The sequence below is a fragment of the Pinus tabuliformis genome, chromosome Q (assembly GCF_031772625.1).
Source record: "Pinus tabuliformis cultivar Carrire ecotype Pingquan chromosome Q, CPIR1, whole genome shotgun sequence".
NCBI lineage: Eukaryota > Viridiplantae > Streptophyta > Pinopsida > Pinales > Pinaceae > Pinus > Pinus tabuliformis.
The window spans coordinates 942,116,581-942,139,643 of record NC_142296.1 but is presented as its reverse complement, the minus strand read 5'-3'; the positions used below and the strand labels follow the sequence as shown (position 1 = coordinate 942,139,643).

At 39.3% G+C, this 23,063-nt stretch overlaps 1 protein-coding gene across 1 annotated transcript in view; it reads left to right on the top strand.

Annotated features, from left to right (window-relative positions):
* LOC149222569 (Transducin/WD40 repeat-like superfamily protein) overlaps nt 1-23,063 on the top strand; it is a 416,287-nt gene that overhangs the window by 215,934 nt on the left and 177,290 nt on the right. The window contains exons 7-9 of the mRNA XM_089385511.1: nt 21,458-21,528; nt 21,683-21,734; nt 21,880-21,937. Of these exons, the coding sequence (XP_089241637.1) occupies nt 21,458-21,528; nt 21,683-21,734; nt 21,880-21,937 (181 nt within the window). The remainder of the gene's footprint in view (nt 1-21,457; nt 21,529-21,682; nt 21,735-21,879; nt 21,938-23,063) is intronic.

Sequence of the window (23,063 nt, the reverse complement as noted above, 5' to 3'; positions counted from 1 at the left end):
GCTTCATTCTCTGGCTACAAGTATTTCTTAACTTTCATTGATGATTTCTCCAGACGCACTTGGGTATACTTCTTAAAACTCAAGAGTGAAGTATTTAACATGTTCTTGGCCTTTAAGGCCTTTGTTGAAAAACAATCTGGACATCAAATTCTTAAGCTAAGATCTGATAATGGCGGAGAATATGTTAAAAACACATTCATCAACTTTTGCACTGAGAATGGAATTCAAATGCAACATACTGTTCCATATACTCCACAACAAAATGGTGTAGCTGAAAGGAAGAATCGCACCTTAAAGGAAATGGCTAATTGTATGCTTCAATCTAAAGGACTTAGTCTTAATTATTGGGCAGAAGCAATTAACTGTGCAAATTACATAATAAATCGCACTCCTACTAAGGTTTTAAAGGATATCACTCCAGAAGAAGCATGGAGCTCAATCAAACCAGATGTAAGTCACTTTCGTCTTTTTGGAAGTGAAGCATGGGCCCATATTCCAGATGAGAAACATAAAGCTTTAGAACCTAAGAGTGAAAAATGTATTTTTGTTGGATATTCTGAAGATGTCAAAGGATATAGACTTATTCCACTTAAGTCCAAAAATGTTATCATTAGAAGAGATGTAAAGTTTGCTGAAAATATATCGGCCTGTGAGCCTAGTTCGGCGGATGTGCCACCTCTCCCTATCTCTTCTACTTTTGAAAATATTTCTTCTTCAGATGATGAAAGCGAGGATGAAAATCCTCCCCCACCTTCTCAGGATCTTCCTTCAGCTCCTCAGCTTCCAAAATGGGTCCGTGCTAATCGGGATGCCGCAGGTGATCTTGTCGGTGATCCTACAGATCAGCGACATACACGTTCTCAGTTCGAGAGAGCCTCTTCTTTACTGGCTCAAGCTTCAGTGAATTATGATCCCGACACCTTTGCAAAAGCTTCAGGCCATCCAGATTGGGAAGCAGCTATGAATGAAGAATATCATTCATTATTGGCAAATGATACATGGGATCTTGTTCCTCTACCAAAGGGATGAAAACTTGTTAGATGCAAATGGGTTTATAGAACCAAGTATGGACCAGATGAGAAAGTTGATAAACATAAAGCTCGTCTTGTTGCTAAGGGTTTTTCACAAGTTGAAGGCATTGACTACACTGAAACCTTCTCCCCTGTTGCCAAAATGAACTCTATCCGCCTTGTTCTTTCCCTTGCTGCCTCTTTCAAATGGGAAGTCCATCAGATGGATGTTAAATCCGCCTTCTTGCATGGGGACTTGCATGAAGAAATCTATATGGAACAACCTATTGGCTTTATACAAACAGACTCCAGCCTTGTATGTCGGCTTAAGAAATCCCTTTATGGTCTCAAGCAAGCTCCTCGAGCTTGGTATGCCAAAATGGATAACTTTCTTTTAGAAAATGGCTTTTCTAGGTGTCATTCTGACAATACTGTCTACACCAAGAAAGTGGGCAAGTCTCTTATCATTCTTGTTCTTTATGTTGATGATCTTATCCTGACTGGTAGTGATCCCAACCTTATAAACCATGTGAAGTCTAGCCTTAAAAGGAAGTTTGAAATGACAGACTTAGGACACTTACATTATTTTCTTGGTCTTCAAGTCTTGCAATCCAAGGAAGGTATTTCCCTTTCCCAATCCAAGTATGCCTGTGATATTCTATGCCATTTTCACATGGAAGACTGTAAGCCAGCCCCTTCTCCCTTTCAGTCTGGGGTCAAACTTTCAGTCACTTGTACTTCTCCTGAAGTTGATGCTACCTTATACCGTCAACTTGTAGGAAAACTTTTGTATCTAACCCATACTCGTCCTGACGTTTCCTTTGTTGTTGGCCTTGTTGCTCGGTTTATGCAAAACCCATGTGAAAGTCATTGGAAAGTAGCTAAAAGAATACTTCGTTATGTTCGAGGTACAATTCAGTTTGGGATTCATTACAGTGCCAGAGCATCTCCTCTATTGGTTGGTTTCACTGATTCCGATTGGGCTGTTGACCCTGATGATCGAAAGTCTACTGCAGGTTATGTATTCACTCTTGGTTCAGGAGCTATTACATGGGCTTGCAAGAAACAAGGTGCCATTTCTCTTTCTTCAGCAGAAGCAGAGTATTGTGGTGCTGTAGAAGCTAGTAAGGAAGCCTTGTGGCTTCGTCAGATCCTATCAGAGTTTGGCTTTCAGCCGCAACATCTGACTACACTTTGGTGTGATAATCAAAGTGCCATTCAACTATGCAAAGATCCAGTCCAACATCAGCGCAACAAACACATTGAACTGCACATGCACTTCATCAGAAAGCTCATTCATGACCATGTTCTTGAAGTGCAATATTGTTCAACAGATGATCAAGTTGCAGACATCTTTACAAAGGCTCTCATAGAGGCGAATTTCACTAAACTTCGATTTATGGTTGGAGTTCAGGAAGTTGTCACTTAGGGGGGATAGGCTCTAGTGCCTCCTTCCTTCTCCTATTGTGTCATATTTGTAAATCCTTCAATCCTATCCCAAGTTGTTCTTAAGGGGGGATGTTAGGATATTCCGACACATAGGAAATAGTTAAGTACAACTTGGTCTAGTATAGAGTTAGGTAAAGTGTGTTTCTTTACTATGTAAATTTTGTAACTTACAATCCGACTGTCACGATATGTAGTGATCCGACGGTTCATTCTCTCCTCGGTATTACCGACACTTGATCCGTGGCTTAACACCCGATTGGTCCATGATCTCTATTTAAAGAGCATGGAGGGTCATTTGTAGGTTAACCGTTCATGAGAGAAGCTTATGTAAATTTTCATTCTTTTATTAATAAATTGCCTGAAGTGGCCACGTTGGCTCAGGCCGTGGACTGTTTCCCTCTTTGAGGGTTTTAACCACGTCAAAAGTACTGGTGTATTGATCTGCGATCTGTTTGTGAGCGGTGTCCTTTGGTGTTCTGTCTGAGGAACTTACCCTGTAAATTCCTACATGTTAAAGTGTATGAGATATGGACATTGTATTGAAGGCCCTAGTAGCTTGAAAACCAGTTAGTTTTTACACAGAAAAGTTGGGTAGAGGAGATTGGTCTTGTAGCTGGAACGAAATCTGAAAGAACGAGTTAAACTGTTGAACAATGGTAGCATTTCGAGTGGTTATGCATCCAGGATCAACTGTCATTGTTACCAGGTTCCACTACTTGTCTTTCCTGAGCTATACTTCTGCTATTTATATGACTAAGTGCTGAACTTTAATGTATGCATGTTCTATTGTTTGGAACTGATATTTTGATAGAGAGGATGCAAATTATATTTTAATCTAGGCTGATTATTTTCATTAGATTGCTAACTATTGTTTGCTGGAGTTGAGAATCAGTCTCTTTGAGACATTAGTCCTCTTAAACCACAGTTTGGGGAACTAAGATTACTCAGGCAAAACCTACAGCAGGGTATCCCCAAAATGTTTGACTCAGAAAATTAGTATCTTTCCTTACCTGTAGCAGTTGAATTGGTTCCAATAACATCTTCATATTAGCAACTAAGCTAAACATGGATCAAACCTTCATAAATTCCTATAATAAGCCAACAACGACAAAGAGTAGATCCTTCTCAAAGGGGGTCTATGCCATTCTTCAGAAAGAACAACAAAATGATGTGCAGAAGGGGCAGGAAATAGGACACTTGACTTTTTCTTTTGGGACAGATTTGAAGCACATGAGGGTCACATGGAAAGATCTCTTCAAAATTGATGAACTAGATGCCCTCATTTCCAAAGTGAGTCAGTTAGAGGGGAAGAAGTTGACGTGGGCTTTAAAACTAGCCATGTTAGCCTCAATACATGCCAAGTTCTTGGAGGAACCTTGTGAAGAAGTCAAGCTTCTGGTTGCATCATGTCTCAGTCACATTTTGAGGTTGACCACATCATAATGTTATGAGGAGAATTTTCAAGTTGATAACAAAGACTTTTCAGCTTTTGGACAACAGTGCAGGCTCTACCTTTGGGAAGAAACTAGAGATTTTAGAAGTTATGGCCATGACTAGGACTTATGAAATCATGTTTGATCTAGAGTGTGACGGTTTGATCTTGCAGATGTTCCAATGCTTCTTCAGCATTAGGAAACATCATCCTGACAGAGTCATAGCACACATGCAGTCCATCTTGTCCTCATGTATGAGAGGTCATGATGCCATCTGTCAAGAGTTGCAGTCTCGATTGTTGTCTATTTGGAGGAGAGAGCAGTTGGTCTCACCTGTTGCTTATGGTCTAGCTGAGAGGCTGGTTGAGCAGATGATTGCGCTGTTCAGGAGACAGTTGACCAGGGAGGAGCAACTCAGGTTTAGGGGCTCATGCAACAAGAATGAGATGAGGAGTAAGGGACTTTGCTTCATCTGCAAAGGACCTTGGGGACCTAACCACTCATGCTTGAGTGACACTAAGGAGATGACAACAGTAGAGCAGGGAGATATTCTTCATGTCTGTTAGGATGAGGACTCTTTGTTGGACGAGTCCATGGGTTCATATGATGATACCTTAGAGGAGCACGAGCAGTCATATGGAGTTGATGACAATAGCCCAGATATGCATCCATGTGTGGTAGAGGAGTACGAGGAGCAGCTGATTGTTCCCATGTGGGAAAGAGATCAGGGAGCAGATGAGCGACTGATGATTCAACATAGAGAGCACATAGAGGAGCATGAGTCATGGCAAGTCATTGAAATTAGGCCAGATTCATATGATGAGCAGTCCGTGGGTCCTAGGAGAGACATTCAGGATAGTGTGTCACTAGTGATGAGACAACGTGAGCAGCATATGATGGAGCGTGAGTCAGCTGAGGAGGATGGGGCACACAGTATGCATGATGAGCCTTTTTGGGAGAGCTAGTTGGAGGTTCATATTGAACCCGTGATGATGGAGGATGAGTAGCCACCCTTGGGGTCAGTCGTTGACAGGAGCAGAGAAATGTACAGACAGCTAACAGGGTGACGATGTTTGTTGACACTTGTCCTCAAAATATGCTGGAGTATGACATGACAGTTTGGCAGGAGATTGGTGGATTGGAAGAGCGTGGAGTTTTCTATCAGGCGAGGGAGATGGTAGTGCATCCATCTTTGGGTCTACCCATTAATGACGTGCAAACAGGTATAGTGGTAGATAGCCGAGCCGCAACATTTTCAGGAAGTAGCCCTCTCCAGGAGTACATGGATAGGGCTTTCAACATAGTTTGGCTACTTGTACCCATTACAGGGAGAGAGGCAAGATTTTCTCGATGGATATTGCTGACCAACCAATAGGGCAGCATGAGTTGAGCATGGACCAACGTCAACATAGTAAACTTGTTCCTTACACAGGATTCCATGACTTAGATTGGCGGGAGATCAGGAGTTGGTATCCTATTGATGGAGTATCATTCTTAGTCAGGAGCAGTGTACTGTAGGAGCCCTTAGAGGTGGGTGATATTACATACTCTAGTTGCCAACAGAATGTGGGTTGGCCACTCATCAATATCTTCATCAGTATCTTAGCGCAACATCAGTATGGTGAGACTGACCTTGGGGTTTGCCAAGGATTGGATTAGAGAGAGGTGATGAGCTGGTACACAGTTGGTAGGGCAGCATTCACGGCCAGAGCTACAACACAATAGGAGTGATGTAGTATTAATGATCCTTCTTGGTGGCATTGGGATCCAGGTGGATCTACTAGCAGCAGGTTGAGTCAGAGATGGACATGGGATCTAGGTATTATAAGATCTAGTCATGTTCCGATAGCTTGGAAACGTGATGTGGAGCAGTGGTTTGTATGGGATCCGGGCATTGGGCCACCAGATTGGTCCACAAATTTGGATTGCTTGAGGGAAAGCAATCTTGGGGCGGGAGGACTGTCATGTCCCCATTTTTACTGTTCTTCATAGTACAACCGGGTGGATTTCTAGGATAGGGGATGGCCAAGTTAGTGGAGCAGGTCATGTTCCGATAGCTTGGAAACGTGATGTGGAGTAGTGGTTTGTATGGGATCCGGACATTGGGCCACCAGATTGGTCCACAAATTTGGATTGCTTGAGGGAAAGCAATCTTGGGGCAGGAGAACTGTCATGTCCCCATTTTTACTGTTCTTCATAGTACAACCGGGTGGATTTCTGGGATAGGGGATGGCCAAGTTAGTGGAGTAGGTTTATGTCATTAGGGGTCCCGATGGAGTTTTGAGGAGTTTTTATGGGATTTGATGGCATTCGCTTGGCATATTCCATCATTAGATAGCTTGCCTTTCGTTCTGTTGCATTTCGACATCTTTCAGAAATCAACATTATTATTGGGCATAACTTAATTAATTATGCTCTAGGTGGCATTCGGGGGAGATTAATTGATGGAATACTTTAGTGTTATAGCTCGTTGGAAACGGAACGAGAAGATCTACATGATGGGACTTTTGGATAGGAGTTTCAGTGACTTGAGGAGATATGCTGGCCAATATACCTTTTTCCCGCATTAAAAAGAATATTTTAATTAAAATAGAGGGAAAAGTGCTCCATGATTAAAATAATAATAAATAGAAGATTCTAGAGGATTCCATCAGATCTATAAAAGAGGAGGAGACCATTGGTGGGATCTTGGAGTTGATATTGTTCCTTGTATGAGAGGTTGAGAATGTGGTTCTCTACTCCATTGGTAGCCCTAGGACGAAAACCCTCGGGTGATTTAGAGAGATTAGGCGAGAACCCATCTTCCGTTGGTGAATCCATTCAGGGTTCATAGGTTGCAGTGTATTGATTTTTCAGTTTTTTTTGGGGGCTGATTTGCAGCAATGTTGTAGGATCTATTTGAGGCTAGCTTTTCATCTTAGCTACATGGGTTGTTTGTGCATGTAAAATCCCAGCTTATCTAATAAAATAAATCTTAAAAGTTTCTTGTTCAGTGTGTTTTATATTGCAGTGCTCTGTTGTCTTTAATTTTACATGGCAATCTTCTGTTAAATGCATGATTAGTTTTATGTGAAGTGTCTGTTCCAAATTTTCTGCATTCAGGACACCACAATCTTGACGATTCCGCAACTATAACGTTAACTGCCATGGGAGCTCTTGCTTCTACTCTTGGGGTAAATCTATTACCATAAGGAGGTGCTCTCAAGCTATTCCCCTTGAAGAAGTTCTGGGGAGTCTTCCCTGGAATTCCTGGTTGTGGGGGTCCTGGCAACTTGACATCCCTTTTTATCCCTAAATGCTCCTCTGTATAACGGGAACATTCATCTGCCTCAACTACTGATGATGGCTTCCACATTCTAACCATGGCCCTGATTCGAAGATTTAATCCATACACGAAACGTTCAACTTGACGTTTGTTAGTTTTGAGATAAGGAACGTATTTTATGATTTCCATAAATCTCATCTCATATTCCTCCATTGTCTTGTTATCTTGGACTAGCATGTGAAAAACTCCAACTTGTTGCTCTTGAAAGTAAGGTGGCAAATACTTTGCACGAAATCTTTCTTTGAACAACTCTGAAGGAACGTTGTCCGATGTGAGATGCAATTCCTTTTCTAGATTTCCCTTAGTGCGAAACACCTTGTCATTCCTTCTAGCCATATGCTTCAACACGTTCTTTGCCCCGCTCTCCTAAAAATTCTATAAGCTTGATCTTCTGTAGCTCCCTAGAAATGTCTTCACGTGGTTGTTTACAGTCTAAACCTTTGGACTCTTCTAGGTTTCTTTCCTCAAGCTGAGGTTGCTCTTCTTTGGTATTAGCCATCGACAACCTTTTTAATGTTTCCAAGATGGCTTCCAATGAGCACGTAATAATGGTTAACTCAAGTGTTGAAGCGGTTTGTGCTAATGATGGTATCGGTGGTGGTGATGGCGATGGTGATAGCGACGGTGATGGTGACGCTGCCCCATGGCGTCGTCGTTGATATGTCTTTACCGTCACAGTTTTTTCCCTAGACACATAATAAGATGATGAATATCTAAGGTATAATTTAGATTAATAAATACAATTTCGTAAGTTCAGGTCACATGCGGGTATAGTTTTTTTTGTTATTATTACCTGCAAGTTGGTCTTATTGATACTGAGGTCAAGGAGGGTGGTATCGCTACCTCGTGCTAATGCATGGTGATCAATCGTGGCGTGTAATAATACTTATCAAAATGCATGGGTCTTCATAGATCATAGTATCACTTCGTAATATTTGCCTAGCATTTTCTAGTCTTAAATGCTCATCCTAAATGCGGTTATGGAAGGGGTTATATTTTTTATTTAATATTTATCTTTATAATCTTAATTTGCAACCTGTATCTATATATTTAATAATTATCTTAATTTCTAATGTGTATATATACTTAATAATGATCTTAATTTCCAGTGTGTATTTACATATTTAATAATTTTCCAAATAACTATATTTTAATTTATTTTATAATAATCCTTTTTAATCTTTTGAATATAGGTGGAGTATTCAAATATAAAACATTTCATAACTAGTTACACCATTATTAATAATGCATTAACTTTGTACCCCACATCTTATTACATACAATACCTTTATAATAACCATCAACTCTCCTTGCCTCTACATTCCTTCAAACTAAATCCCCATTACTTATAAACCTATTTTAATTAAAACATACTTATCACAACTTTAATTTGAACCAATATATTAATACAATCTTTCATAATTTTGAAAACCTCATTTATAAATTAACATAATAATAATAAATGAATACCCTATAGTAAAATTCTTTATATATATATATATATTTCATATCGATATACCATTGTTATAATTCTAAGAACCTTTAAACATATTCCAATATCAAATGATGTCCAATAATATCCATAACAAAATTTAACCCAAAGACAATCTCATAATCTCTAGCTTATTATTCAAAATACTTATTTACTTAAACTAATCCAGTAAATTTACTCCTGTTACCAATAATTAAATTACATATAGATATTTAATTTAAATATTAACACCACTTTAACACCACTTATGTTTGCATTTCATTATATGGGACTATCCTCGACAAAGTGTGCGGTTCTTTGAATTTGATGCGACCATGAGTGCTTTGACATAAACATCATGGATTGACGCCATGAATATGCATTGGGAAAGGCTCGAAAGCAATACCATGTCTATGGAAATAAAACCCGGGACTAATTAACTACAAGGGTTTTCTGCTTGCGTGTTGGGTGACACGGGTCGCTTGGTGAACATAGGTTTCGAATGATCAATCCAAGCCAATACAACTATTTCGCCATCTCATATGGAGAAAACCCTCCGCCTATAAACGCACCACTCCCTAATTCCATCCAATAAGAAAAGAAAATATATACACAGGCATTGACTCCACATTGTGTGCATTCAGTGGTGAGGTGGACAATAGTATTCCTTGCGTCTTGTGGTTGGAATAATTTGCATGCAACTTGGAACGTGGCCGACTCAACAACAACATCAATGCGTTTCAGAAGATCATTCACAAGCTTGCGTGTGACAGACATTGATCTTCTAAGGGGCGAATGAATTATTCAACTTCACATATACTATATACCTAAGTTTTTTTGTTTGTTTGTCAAGTTGTCTGTGATCGTTCAGGCTTGACCTGTGGCGTGAGGAGCCACGACCCAGGAGAAACTAAGCCGTTAAAGACACTTGGGGATTGCACACGGCCTGGACCACACCAACCCTTAGCTGACTGGATTTTTTGGCATGTAGCCTGCCCCTAGCATAGGGCACAACCAACCCTCGTGAGGTTTGATCTTGGGCTGCGTTGTTGACTAGGCCCATCCTCAATAGTGATGCTAGTGAGACTTGACTACTATAGGTTATACCTAAGTTATTAACATACCATTTTTTGTTGTTGTTGTTGTTGTTAACATATTTGGATAATAATTATATAACATATAATGCCTAAAATTATGTATGAATATATTACTAATTAATAGACACATGTAACCATATATATATATATATATATATATAACCGTAACAAAATATATATAATAGTCTGCTTTCAATGGGTTCTACTCAATCATATTAATATGCGAATACAAGTGAATACAACTGGTCTTACTTATCAAAGGGTAAGGTCGGTTCACGAAATCACATAAGGCCACCACTTGCTCTCAAGCCATCTTTTGCACAATACGATTCTGTCGGCCATAGTTTAAGCACCTATTGTTTAGGATATATTCAGTATGATTAAATTTATAGTATTTGGCACCCAAAAAGTAGAATCAGTGATAATTTGAAGGGTATGTAGTGTTGAATTTTCTAAGTCTATCCGTTAGAAAATTAATTTGTATTCTGCTGGTTTATTTCTTCTACTTGTAAATTTTGAACAAGTTATTTAAAACATTTAAATACCGAAATAAACACAATACAGTCACAACATCTACAGGTGATCATCTGAAAGAAAACAAACACACAAGTGACATCGTTATTTTTGGACAAATGTCCCCGGAAAAACCCAATGCAGGAAAATCGGTGCAACTATTATGAGGGTTTATTATTATGCAGTATTTCCTAGAGTACAATTGGGTGCCTAACTGGCTCACCCGACAGAGAAAAATACATGGCAACAATACCTCTATATTCAGAAATAGGTATTTAGAAATCTTGTCCCATGAAACCCTCTTCAGCGACTCTGAAGCTCAGCATTGGCCCTTCTGGCCTCTGTGTTAGCCTCCTGCTAACTTGTGTTAGCTCCAGGACCCTCTGCGTCAGCCCTCTGAGGCATTGCGCAGCCTATGGGACCCTCTGCGTCACTCCAGCAGCCTCTGTGTGGATGACGCAATCCCTCTGGCCTTTGCGCTGTCTCAGCTGGGTTCTGCGTGGCCTGAACTGGTTGCTGCTCTCGCTTTCACTGCTTCTGCGCTGGTCTCTCAGTACTGTCTCTGCCCCTCTGTCCAATACTCACTGCCCCTCGCTGCTGATCACTGATTCACTTTTGCTTAGCAACCCTGTTCTAGCAAAATGAATCGCTGATCGCTCTGGTGTGTTCTCCAACTGACCCTCAAGCGTCCTCTTATAGTTTTCCTATTGGTCCTTCAATGGCCGAGATTACATCTCTAATCAGCGACTAAGATTAGATTTTCCTTGATCCATGTCTTTTGGAACCTTCTAACCTAGCTTTATATTAATACCCATTAATATTTTATTTTTCCTAAGTTTAGACATAGGAACTCCATTAAAAATATTAATTATTTTAATATCTCCCAAACCGGGTACAATCTGTCCAAACCATTTATGGATATTGGAGATTTCATGTGCTTTAGCCTCTCCACAAATTTTCATGGTGTAATATCTCGTTTCAGAGATATTCCCCAAACCTCAACAAACTCCAACCAAATACGTACAAGAGATATAGTAACTGGGAAGCTCAAATTGATAAAAATAACAGTGGAGCAACATATAATAATGTAAACATGAAATATAAGTAGATACTCAAGAAGTGCAGAGAGAAATGCTAAGCCATTTTATTATACTAAGTAATGGGATGAGTACAGGAGGTGATAAGAAAGATGGCACCTCGACTTGCACCAGGCAAGTGAAGAAATACATTCAGAACAGTAAAGGAATGGTCTCTCTCTGAATTGCATTCTAGCTGCTGGAGAACTGTCGCGCTGCTGCTACTACTGGAAATCAAATGAGGATTTGGGGCTGTTCCCCTCCTCAGAAAATGCTGAAACTCTGGAATCAACCTCTACTCAAGAAACCCAGAAAAACCCAGAAAGCTTTTCTGAAATAGCTGACCCCCGAAATTCGCCCCCTTGAGGATCCACGCAATCCCTCAAGGCTCTGCACTGCCACTAAATAAAAACCCTCCAAAACTCTGCCTGAAACTCAGCCAAAATCCTCCAATATACAAGGGCTGATCCCTTGCACAATCTCCCAGCTCAAATCCTCCTCAAAACCCCCAATCCGGAACTCCCACCAGAAGAACTGTGTCCCTCTCTCTCAAGACTGCGCAGTCCCCAAATGCTCAGCTCCTCCACAACGCCAAAGATCAATCCTACTGCAAAAGACTGCTGAAAACTACCTTGCCCGAGTAGGCACTCGAAGTCCCCCAAGGCTAAGGGTGAGATCTCCGAACGGAGACACTCAATGCACTAAACAGTGCTGCAGACAGGCTAAACAGCTAGCGTGCTCCAAGTCGAAGTGACTAGCTCAAATGCACATAATCGAATGACAAAATGAGGAGGCTCCTCTCTCCTTTATAGCGTTGGCCCCTCTCAATCCCAAGGCCCACCTCCTCCAACGTAATCCCTCTCTTGCCACGTGTTCCTTTCCATCTGCGTAGTCCCTCCAAGTGTCTGCGTGGTCCTTTGCCCCCCCCCTTGGCTCCCCTTTAAGTCACAACGTTGTGCTACTAGGGAGTGACTTTATTCTAAAAGTGAGTTATGTCCCCTTTTCCTCACCTTTTTATTTATAAATAATTATAGAAGGCAAAATTGAGCAAAATCGAATATTCCAGTTAGCCATGGCTAATTAGGAATATTACAGTCTTCCCTCGCAAAATGTTGCTTGTCCTCAAGCAACTGAAGTGATGGATGCTGCAAAATTTTCTCACTCTCCCAAGTGGCATCCTCATCCGGTAAATTCTTCCACCTCACCAAGAATTCCCAGACCATCCTGCTTCGCAGCTACCTCTCCCTGGTATCAATGATAGCCTCTAGCTGCAACACCAAATGCCCCTCATCATCCGTGGGTGGTAGCTCATATGTCACTGTCACATGCTGCCCCAATGCCTTTTTCAGGCATGATACATGAAAGACGTTATGGATCTTGCTGCCTTGGGGAAGCTTCGACTCATACGCAACCTGTCCAATCCTGCGTATCACCCTATATGGCCCATAAAAGAGGGGCTTGAGCTTCTCAGCCCCCTTCTGCGTCAGTGACAACTGTCGGTATGGCTGTAATCGTAGGTAGACCAAGTCCCCTACCTCAAACTATCTCTCCACCCAAACCTTATCGGCATACAGCTTCTGTTGGTTCTACGCTGTAGCCATATTATCCTTGAGAGCTCGGAGAATATCCTGACTCTCCTAGATCCAAATCTTGGCTCTTGGAGCCTTGCTAGCACCAAACATCACGTCAGCAAAAGATAAGGGATGATATCCATATAAAGCATAGAATGGTGACATACCAATGGACATTTGATGTGTAATGTTGTAGCAGTACTGCCCCAGATGCAGCCACTTCAGCCATGCTCGCTGCTGCCCACTGACATAGTTACGCAAGTAGCCCTCCAGCCACTTGTTAACTATCTCTGTCTGCCTGTCCGTTTGTGGGTGATAACTGGACTCGGTGTCAACTCCGTCCCCACCAACCGGAAAAGCTCCTGCCAAAACCCGCCCATGAAACGGCTCTCCCTGTCACTGGTGATGGTCTTTGGAAGACCATGTAGCCTGAAGACCTCTTTGAAGAACAGCTCGGCCACTTGCGCTGCTGTGTAGTGTGCGAATATGGCGAAAAAATGAGTGTACTTTGTCAGTCGGTCAACGACGACAAAGATAACATTGTAGGTTTTAATGATATACGACTGCGTAGGGTTTCTAGCATTAGTCTGATTTTGGTTCCGTAGGTTTAGTTTTAAGTCTTGGCTATAGTTTTAGATATGTAGGTTAATTTTAGATTTAGTTTTTTTTATTTATTTATAATTAGATTCTAATTATTTCAGGTTTCATTTTTAAGTTTAAATTTGAAATTTTCGTAGTTTTACTTTATATTTAGAACATATTTTAATTTTAAAGTTTTCTTTTTTTTTATTTATCTAGGGTTTAATCATAGTTAAACTTTATAAATTTTAGATTTTAAATTTCATTTTTAAATCGTTTCTCTTTTAGATTTTTTATAATATGAAAAATAAAAAATAAAAAAAGATTCATTTATAAATTTTTTTTTTAGGGCTTTAGTCTTAGTTTTAGTTTTTATATAGTTAGGTTTTAGATTAATTTTAATTTAGATTTTTTTTATTTTTGGGTTTTGTTTAATATTTAAAATTAAAAAAAATAAAATTGAAAAAGTATAAAAAATTTTGGAAAATTTTCCTTTTTGCCAGATCCAGTTCTTCTCGGGAATTATCATGTTATATCTTTTATGCTGAGATTTAAATTTTCAAGTCTGGACACGAATATGATATCTGGTTAATGATTTATGATTCTCGTGGTGGTTTAAAGCATTCATCTCTTCAAAATTCTCAGTTGCTAGATATCGTTTTGGTCATTCTAAGAGCATTGTGAGTTTAACTGATATCTTGCGATGACAAATGATTGTTGTTCACTGTTTATGTTTCTATATCATCTAACAAGTAATCGTTTTAACAATAATCTCTTAAGGCACTGGTCTTTTAACTTCTAAATCCTTCTGGTGCTTATCATATCGTGTCCCGTGTCTCCCAACCAACTGGTCGACAGTTGGCCTTCGTCATTTCATAGGGTCTACCCCCCTTAGCCGCGGGAGACAGGCTTAAACGGAGAGATCGGGGATCAGAGTGACAGCCCCCGGTCTGAGCGTTGTCGTGTCAATCTGCGCGACAACAGGGGGGATGTTAGGAATCAGGATATTCCGACACATAGGAAATAGTTAAGTACAACTTGGTCTAGTATAGAGTTAGGTAAGGTGTGTTTCTTTACTATGTACATTTTGTAACTTACAATCCGACGGTCACGATATGTAGTGATCCGATGGTTCATTCTCTCCTCGGTATTACCGACACTTGATCCGTGGCTTAACACCTGATTGGTCCATGATCTCTATTTAAAGAGCATGGAGGGTCATTTGTAGGGTAATCCATCTATGAGAGAAGCATATGTAAATTTTCATTCTTTTATTAATAAATTGCCTGAAGTGGCCGCGTTGGCTCAGGCCATGGACTGTATCCCTCTTTGAGGGTTTTAACCACGTCAAAAGTACTGGTGTATTGATCTGTGATCTGTTTGTGAGCGGTGTCCTTTGGTGTTCTGTCTGAGGAACTTACGCTGTAAAGTCCTACAATATACAAGGGCTGATCCCTCGCACAATCTGCCAGCTCAAATCCTCCTCAAAACCCCCAATCCGGAACTCCCACCAGAAGAACTGTGTCCCTCTCTCTCAAGACTGCACAGTCCCCAAATGCTCAGCTCCTCCACAACGCCAAAGATCAATCCTACTGCAAAAGATTGCTGAAAACTACCTTGCCCGAGTAGGCACTCGAAGTCCCCAAGGGCTAAGGGTGAGATCTCTGAACGGAGACACTCAATGCACTAAGCAGTGCTGCAGACATGCTAAACAGCCAGCATGCTCCAAGTCGAAGTGACTAGCTCAAATGCACATAATTGAATGACAAAATGAGGAGGCTCCTCTCTCCTTTATAGCATTGGCCCCTCTCAATCCCAAGGCCCACCTCCTCCAACGTAATCCCTCTCTTGCCACGTGTTCCTTTCCATCTGCGCAGTCCCTCCAAGTGTATGCGTGGGCCCCATCTCTACATGGTCCTTTGGCCCCCCTGGCTCCCCTTTAAGTCACAACGTTGTGCTACTAGGGAGTGACTTTATTCTGAAAGTGAGTTATGTCCCCTTTTCCTCACCTTTTTATTTATAAATAATTATCGAAGGCAAAATTGAGCAAAAAGTCGGCTATTTGGTTCGAACCCATGTCTAAAACGGATAAGGTGCTGGTCTATGGAACCAAAATTTCTGGGTTCGATCCTTAGCAGAGTCGTGACAACTTTAAAAGCATGGACAAGTTCCCTCAGTTGATGCTAAGGCTTGAGGGATTGTGTGTGATGTCACAATGTGGCGAAGCTGTGTTGTGGCACACTTTGAAATTTTGAAAGCATGGGGAAGCGACTTGAGCGATAAAGGGGTGAATTTTCCGACCAAAACAATCATATCCTATTGTTACAAAGTTCCGAATTCAATGGTTGTTATTGCTAGAATGGAATTGATAAATTGAGGAGATAGATTCTCAGTCATAGCCGAATTAATTATAGAAGAGTTACAACTTTAAAATTTTAATATATATCCAGTTGCATAATTATAATTAAAATGTTTCCAGAGAATTTAAAAATTCTTCTATATTATTGAAAATCTAACAAATTTATTTACTGGAATACATAAAGTCAGTTTGGGAGTGATAAAATTTTAAGGGTTTTTTCGTGAGCGGTGGTAATCCCAAAATGATTAAGAAAACCCATCAGGTCAAGCAGATTTTGAAGCTTTGATTCCAGAATTTAGTGCCCTAATTGTGCAATTTTAACCAGACAATGTAAAGCCCTAACTGTGCAATTTTAACTAGACAATGTAAAGCCTTAATTGTGCAATTTTAACTAGACAATAACTGGAATTTAAAAATTTAAATTGCAGAAGAATACCTAGAATCAGTTGAAGGTGTTTTGGACTATGGTTGTTCCTGCTACTGCAATTACCAAATCGCCCTTTTCCGCCCAACCTATTTGTGGCCTACCTTTACGGTCCCTAGATCCATAAGACAAATCATTTGGTCCCCGTGCCCAAAATTCCAAGAAAAATCAGGCTCAATCTCTCTCTGTGGCTTTGTTGGGAATTTCTCTCTTGTCTCTGTAATACTTTCCTCAAAATTCCCCCCCTATTATGGCCTCTTTGACTACCATATATACTCAAACCCACTGTCTCCCAACCTCCTTGCTATCAGTCTCCTTCCTTCCACCGTCTCCCGATTCCTTTTGCTGTCACTCTCCTACCTTCTCGGCCCTTCTCTTCCTTTTGGTTAGAGGCAGTCATATTATATAACTAAGTTAGATTTGATTGAGTTTGGTTATTTCACCTTTAAATAATATGCTTTGCCGACTAATTTTATTCCATAGATTTTATTTAGGGTATTATATTTTATTCAAATATCTATGTCCTTTATCCTTTTGATATACTTATATTTATTATATTTCTTTTAGTAAAGTAAAATATATAATTCTTTTGGTTAATATATGAAAGAAAATAATATATATTTTAATTCACTTTTATTTTATACAATCCTTTGTATTTATTGATATGTATATTATTTGAATAGTGCTTTGATTAGTGTCATTTATAGTGTTGGTATACTTAATAAGTACCCCACTCTACATATTCATTACATTAAGGTGAATTAGCTATTTACTTAGTACTTCAACAATTAATTCATTACCCTGTACTCAGTCATTTTCCAATATCAGCTAAGATATATACTAGTGCGATACATGCGATGCATGCATATGTAGCTATCATATGCATGCCTCGTAGGCTTGCTAATATTCCTATGTTCCCTGTAATTTGATGGGTCATTACGCATTGGCTAGATTGGTGGCAATCCCAGCAAACCCAACTTGTGGTTAGGATGCATACTGGGGTTGTTGAGTATGTTGTCATTGATGTCAAAGCGGTTGCAGGATATTGTCATTGATGTCAAAGCTGTTGTAGGATATTGTCATTGAAGTCCTCAGTATAAAGGTATGCATGGACGAGATGATGCGTTGATGAAACCATAGCTCTAGGGTTTGGATTCCCTGGACGATGATCATACCCCACACTTGTTGGAGATTTTGAAGAAGCAGACCAATGAAGTTGCCTTGGAGACCATCGCCATTGGATTCCCTCATCATGCCAATTTCGTTGGTATGTGAAGCATCTTGTTGGTACTCCCGGATCTATGAAAAAAATCATTAACATAGGGGTTTTTAAGAACATACCTGTTAATGGAAGAAATGAAGTTTGTCTTACTGACCTTCAATCTTTCATCCACAATTATTTTTTAATTGCTGGTGATAATGGATGTTTGATCCTCAGTCCCTCCTTGAAAACCACTACAAAGCTCTTCCCCTTCCTTCTCTAAGACTAAGAAACCAAAATGAGCAAATAAAACTACCAAAATCACTTTTCTAGCATTGGCCCAGCCAGCTCGACAATATTTGAGGTCGTAGCACGATAGTTTGCCGAAGTAGCGCGATATTTTTAGGTAAGAAAATATCGTGATATTTTCTCGGCGATATTTCAGCTTGCTGAAAAAATCGCGATATTTCCGAATATCGCCGATATTATCAACATTGAGTTGGAGAGGATACTTTCGGCCCTAGTTTAAGTGCTTTGAACTTGAAGAGGACAACAACTCGTAAAGGGATTGACTCCTTTGTACCTCGCACCACCCCGGGTTCTTAACCAACACTTGATGCTAAATGGAAGAAGATAGAGAAGGAGGCTGCATATGAATGCATTGTTAGATGGTGGTGTGATGCAGACATACATTTTAATGCTATTAATTCTGCATATTATCAACCCATGATTGATGTTATAGCTTTTTGTCAAGCAAGCTTCAAGGCCCTAACTTTCAAGATATCAGGGGGCCATTTTTACAAAATGAGGTCCAAAGAATTCAAGAGTACCTTATAGAGTTCAAGCAATCATGGACCAAAATAGGATGCACAATTATGTCGGATGGATAGAGTGATGGTAGATCTTGCACCATATTAAATTTCTTAATTACTTGTCCAAAAGGTACTATGTTTCTCAAATCTATTGATGCATCCGATCAGGTGAAGGATGCACAATTGCTATTTCGTCTTTTGGATGAAGTAGTTATGGAAGTAAGGGTTGAAAATGTTGTACAAGTGATTACAGATAATGCCTCTAACTATGTTGTAGCTGGAAAGATGTTGGAGGAAAAACACCCTACCATTTGGTAGTCTGTATGTGCAGACCATTATTTGGACCTCATGCTTGAGGATATTGGCAAAATTGAGTGGGTGAAGAAGTGTGTGGATGATGCAAAATCCATAACCATGTACATCTACAACCACTCATGGGTTTTGAACTTTATGAGAAAGGACACTTGGGGTAAAGAGCTTGTTCGACCAACCATCACACGATTTGCAACCAACTTTCTTTTGTTGCAATCCCTTGTTCAACAAAAAATGAACTTGAGGAAGATGTTTTCATGTGATGAATGGAATGTATGTCAGTGAAGAAAAAGGCTGAAGGGAAATAGATGGTTGACCAAGTATTTGACAAAAGATTTTGGTCAAAGGCAGACGAGATTGTGCTATTTATTGAGCCTCCTGTTAGAGTTTTGCGGATGGTGGATAGTGATAGATCTGGCATGGGTTTTGCTTATGAGGCCATGGATCAGGGCAAGGAACAAATAAAGGCAACATATGGCGATAAAAGACATAAGTACATTCCTCTATGGAGAATCGTTTGATGAAAGATGGAAGAACGACTCCATAGACCTCAAATCCAATTTTAACTTTTAACTTTTGTTGACTTGATAAATATGTTTTTGTTTTCTGAATTTTGAAGGTACCATTACACTACAAATTTTGAGGTTAATGGGGAGGTATTAGGGGGATTGTATAAATGCATTGAGCGCATGTTCCCTAATTCCAAGACTCAAGATCAGATTCATAATAAGCTCGTGAATTTCAATGAGAGTATTGGTACCTTTGGCATTTCTATGGCTATAAGAAATAGAGCAAAGAATTTCCCAAGTAAGAACTATCAAAATTTTCAAATTATTATATTACTCATTTCAATTTGCAATTGTTGAGTCCATGTTTCAAATTCATTTTTCTAATACTTCTTTGCCTTCTACCCTTTTTACTACCTATTGGTGGCAACAATTTGGTAGTGAATGCCGTCAATTGCAAAAGTTTGCAATTTGAATATTGAGCTAAACATGTAGTGCTTTAGGGTGTGAGCGAAATTGGAGTGTGTTTGAGCGTATACACACTAAGAAGAGGAACTGTTTGGAGAAAAAGTGGTTGAATGACATGGTTTTTGTTCAGTACAACCTTAGGTTGAGGCGCAACCAATTGCTAAATAAAACCCTTGAATCAAGCAACATTGTTTTGGCTGACTTTAATCCAACATCAAATTGGGTTATGGAGAGTCAAGCACCAACATTTGACAATGAAGACCTTTCTTGGTTGGACTTGGACCCACCTCCATAGGTTGCAGAGGTAGATATATCTGAAGTGTCAGTAGCAACTTCAGGGTTAGAGGAATCAAATCATAATCCCATTGCAAACTTGGATGCTACTCATTCTTCAAATGAGGATGAGGAGGATGTTCGGGATGATGATTCTAATGATGATTGATGACATTGGCAATTAGCACTTGTAGGCTGTAGCTGTAGTATTGTAGATTGTAGTATCATACTATCATGTTATTTTGGACTATGAAGGCCTTTTAAAGCCTGCTTCTTGATGTTTTTAACTTTTTCGGTTCAACGATGTTTTGCACTAAGTGCTATTTTGGTTATATGCACTATTACTCGCTATATAAATGAGAAGTTTTGCACATTTTTGTATAAATGGTTTGGATTCATATGGATGCACATGAATATATATGTTTTTCCTTTAAAGTATGAATATTTTGTGTTTTTGGTAATTCGTTTTTTTTTTTCAGTTTCGGTCTGGTTCCGACTGTTTCTAGTTCCACATGGTTTTTTGTTTCGATCGTCGATTTCGTTCTGATAACATTGGTTTTATGTACCTAATCACATGGCACTATGGTTCTTTATAGATGCCAGAGCACGTCTCTAGTCTGCGAAGATTTCTAAATTTTATTTTTCGAAAAAATAGGTTAGAGGAAAGTTTCTCTGATACCACTTGTATTGTACCTGACAGAAATATTCAAAACAACATCACTGTAAATAACATCCAAATGTTTAACTGATTGTAATAATAACACAAGCACAATTATTAAGGAGCAAAGGATGTTACTTTTATTACCAAGGGCACGATGTTCACTTGCCTCTTAAAGGAAGCAACCTCCAATAGAGCATACCTCAAGTACAATAATTTTCCAAGACATCTTTCACAATGCTTCTACCTCTATATATACTATTTTTATTCTTCTAGAACATTCTAGAGGAACTTTCTAATAGGCAGAACCTTCTAGTAATCCGTCCCACAAGAGTTGCATTCAAACTATTACCATCCTCATTTACTAATAATGGCCTTTCTTACATAACAATATTTTAATCTATGTATTAGGTGCTAGGGTGGCTAGGACCCTAACATTGATCAACCCTAAGGCTGAAAGCTCTCAGGTTTTAAATCTTGGAAACCTCTATTGAGAGGTAACAATTCTGAATTTGCAATCAAAATCATATATGGAAATTTCTATAAACAACATTCTAAATGCAATATCTTATATATGATGTAAAGGTGCTCTGACTTGATTGCGTATGATCTTATTTATCATTTATAATCTATTGAATATTGGTTGAATTTGGCCACACAAATCAGCCTGTTGTGAGTCCACAAGTCTTGTATGATTTGTGAAGAATGTAAATTTCAACAGCTTTGCAATCCTTACTTTTGTTATGCTTCTTTTACATTCATATGCTTTGGTTAGAAATGCCTGTTGGGTGATAAGTTGGAGGTTTTTGTTGTTGTTAGTCTATTGTGCGTTTGTACTTTATGGCTATGGAGATCATATCTAAATGTCTCATCTTTATATGTGGTAAAACTGACTACTAACTTGTGCCAATTTTATGCAGCCTATCAATGATTTGGATTTCCATCCACGGTCTGCTGTATTAATATCTGGTGCTAAGGATCATACCATAAAGTATTGCCATTTCCTAATGCATTTCTATTTTCTTTGAACAGATTTCCATATTTTCATGAGCTTATGTTCACTTTGGCATACAAAGTTGTTTTGTGCATAATTCTGCAACTTAATGGTAATATCTTTTATTTTCTCATAAGAAATTTGTATGCAGGTTTTTTGATATTGCAAGGACAGGGACAAGGAGAGCTCATCGAGTTATCCAGGTCCATCCAATTAATCGAACATTCATTTGAGGCATAATGTTGTTCTTCTTCTTTGAGGATTCTAGCCAATAAATAGTAGCAGCAGGCAGCAGTTCTTATTCCATTGGTTTTTGAATAACTTTGTGTATCTTTGAAATGGATACAGGATACACACAATGTTCGATCTGTTGCTTTCCACCCTTCTGGAGACTTCATTTTAGCAGGTATTGCTTGAGTATGTAAATATGGTACAAAAATTTGAGTTTGGGGAGTCTTGATGATTCATATGATTTTTTGCAGCAATGATGCTACTCTTGATTTACTGGGTTCTTTGCTTTATTATTGCAATGGCAGCAAAGTTAAATGCAGTAAGTATTGCACCATATAACTGCACTCAAATTCACAATGAATTCAACCATATACCTGCTACTCCATTTTCTAGAAGTGAAGACTCCTGAGTAAATTGCTCTTCAAACATTCTTCTGTTGGCAAAACTAGTTAAGATCTTGCCTGAGTTGTTTTCGGGAGTTGATCTGTGTTCTGTTTGTGAAATGCATCACAGTTGAACTCCAGAAAACAACTCAATCAGTATGAAATACTGTGAAAACCCTAACAGTCATATTTAAGATCTTGCAAAGTGTTTATCAGTATTAGTCGAGTTTATACAAATTAGAATTTTTAGTCGACATTAATCATCCTTTTCCTGGTCAATATCAATTATTATTTTTATTCAGTGGTGGTGACCTTTCGTAGTTGTGATAATACAGAGTATGACTCCCATGTACTACTGAGTATGGGCGTAGGATGAATACTGGGCTCAATACTTTTCTGGGGCCTGTTGAGTAAGTATTCACCCGTTAATGTTCACTATGTGCTTGAGTGTTGGTGATTACTCCCGTGTAATGTCCCTTCCTAAATTAGTTTGTCACGGGTTTAATTTTCCACAATTTTGGATAACTTTTGGTGACCTTGGAAAAATGCCCATTTACAGCTACAATAGATGGTCCATTTATGAAGGATTGGCATGGAGGTCGTGGTGCTGGACAAAGTATCATTCCAAGCTCAACTGGTGCTGCAAAGGCAGTCGGGAAGGTCCTTCTAGAGTCGAATGGAAAGCTAACTGGAATGGCTTTCCATGTCCCAACACCCAATGTCTCAGTCGTGGATCTAACATGTCGCCTTGCGAAACCAACATCTTACGATGATGTAAAAGCAGCAATAAAGGCTGCATCTGAAGGGTCACTAAAAGGCATCCTTGGATACACTGATGAAGATGTTGTTTTGAATGATTTCGTAGGCGATGCAAGGTCAAGTATCTTTGATGCTAAGGCTGGTATAGCCTTGAGTTCT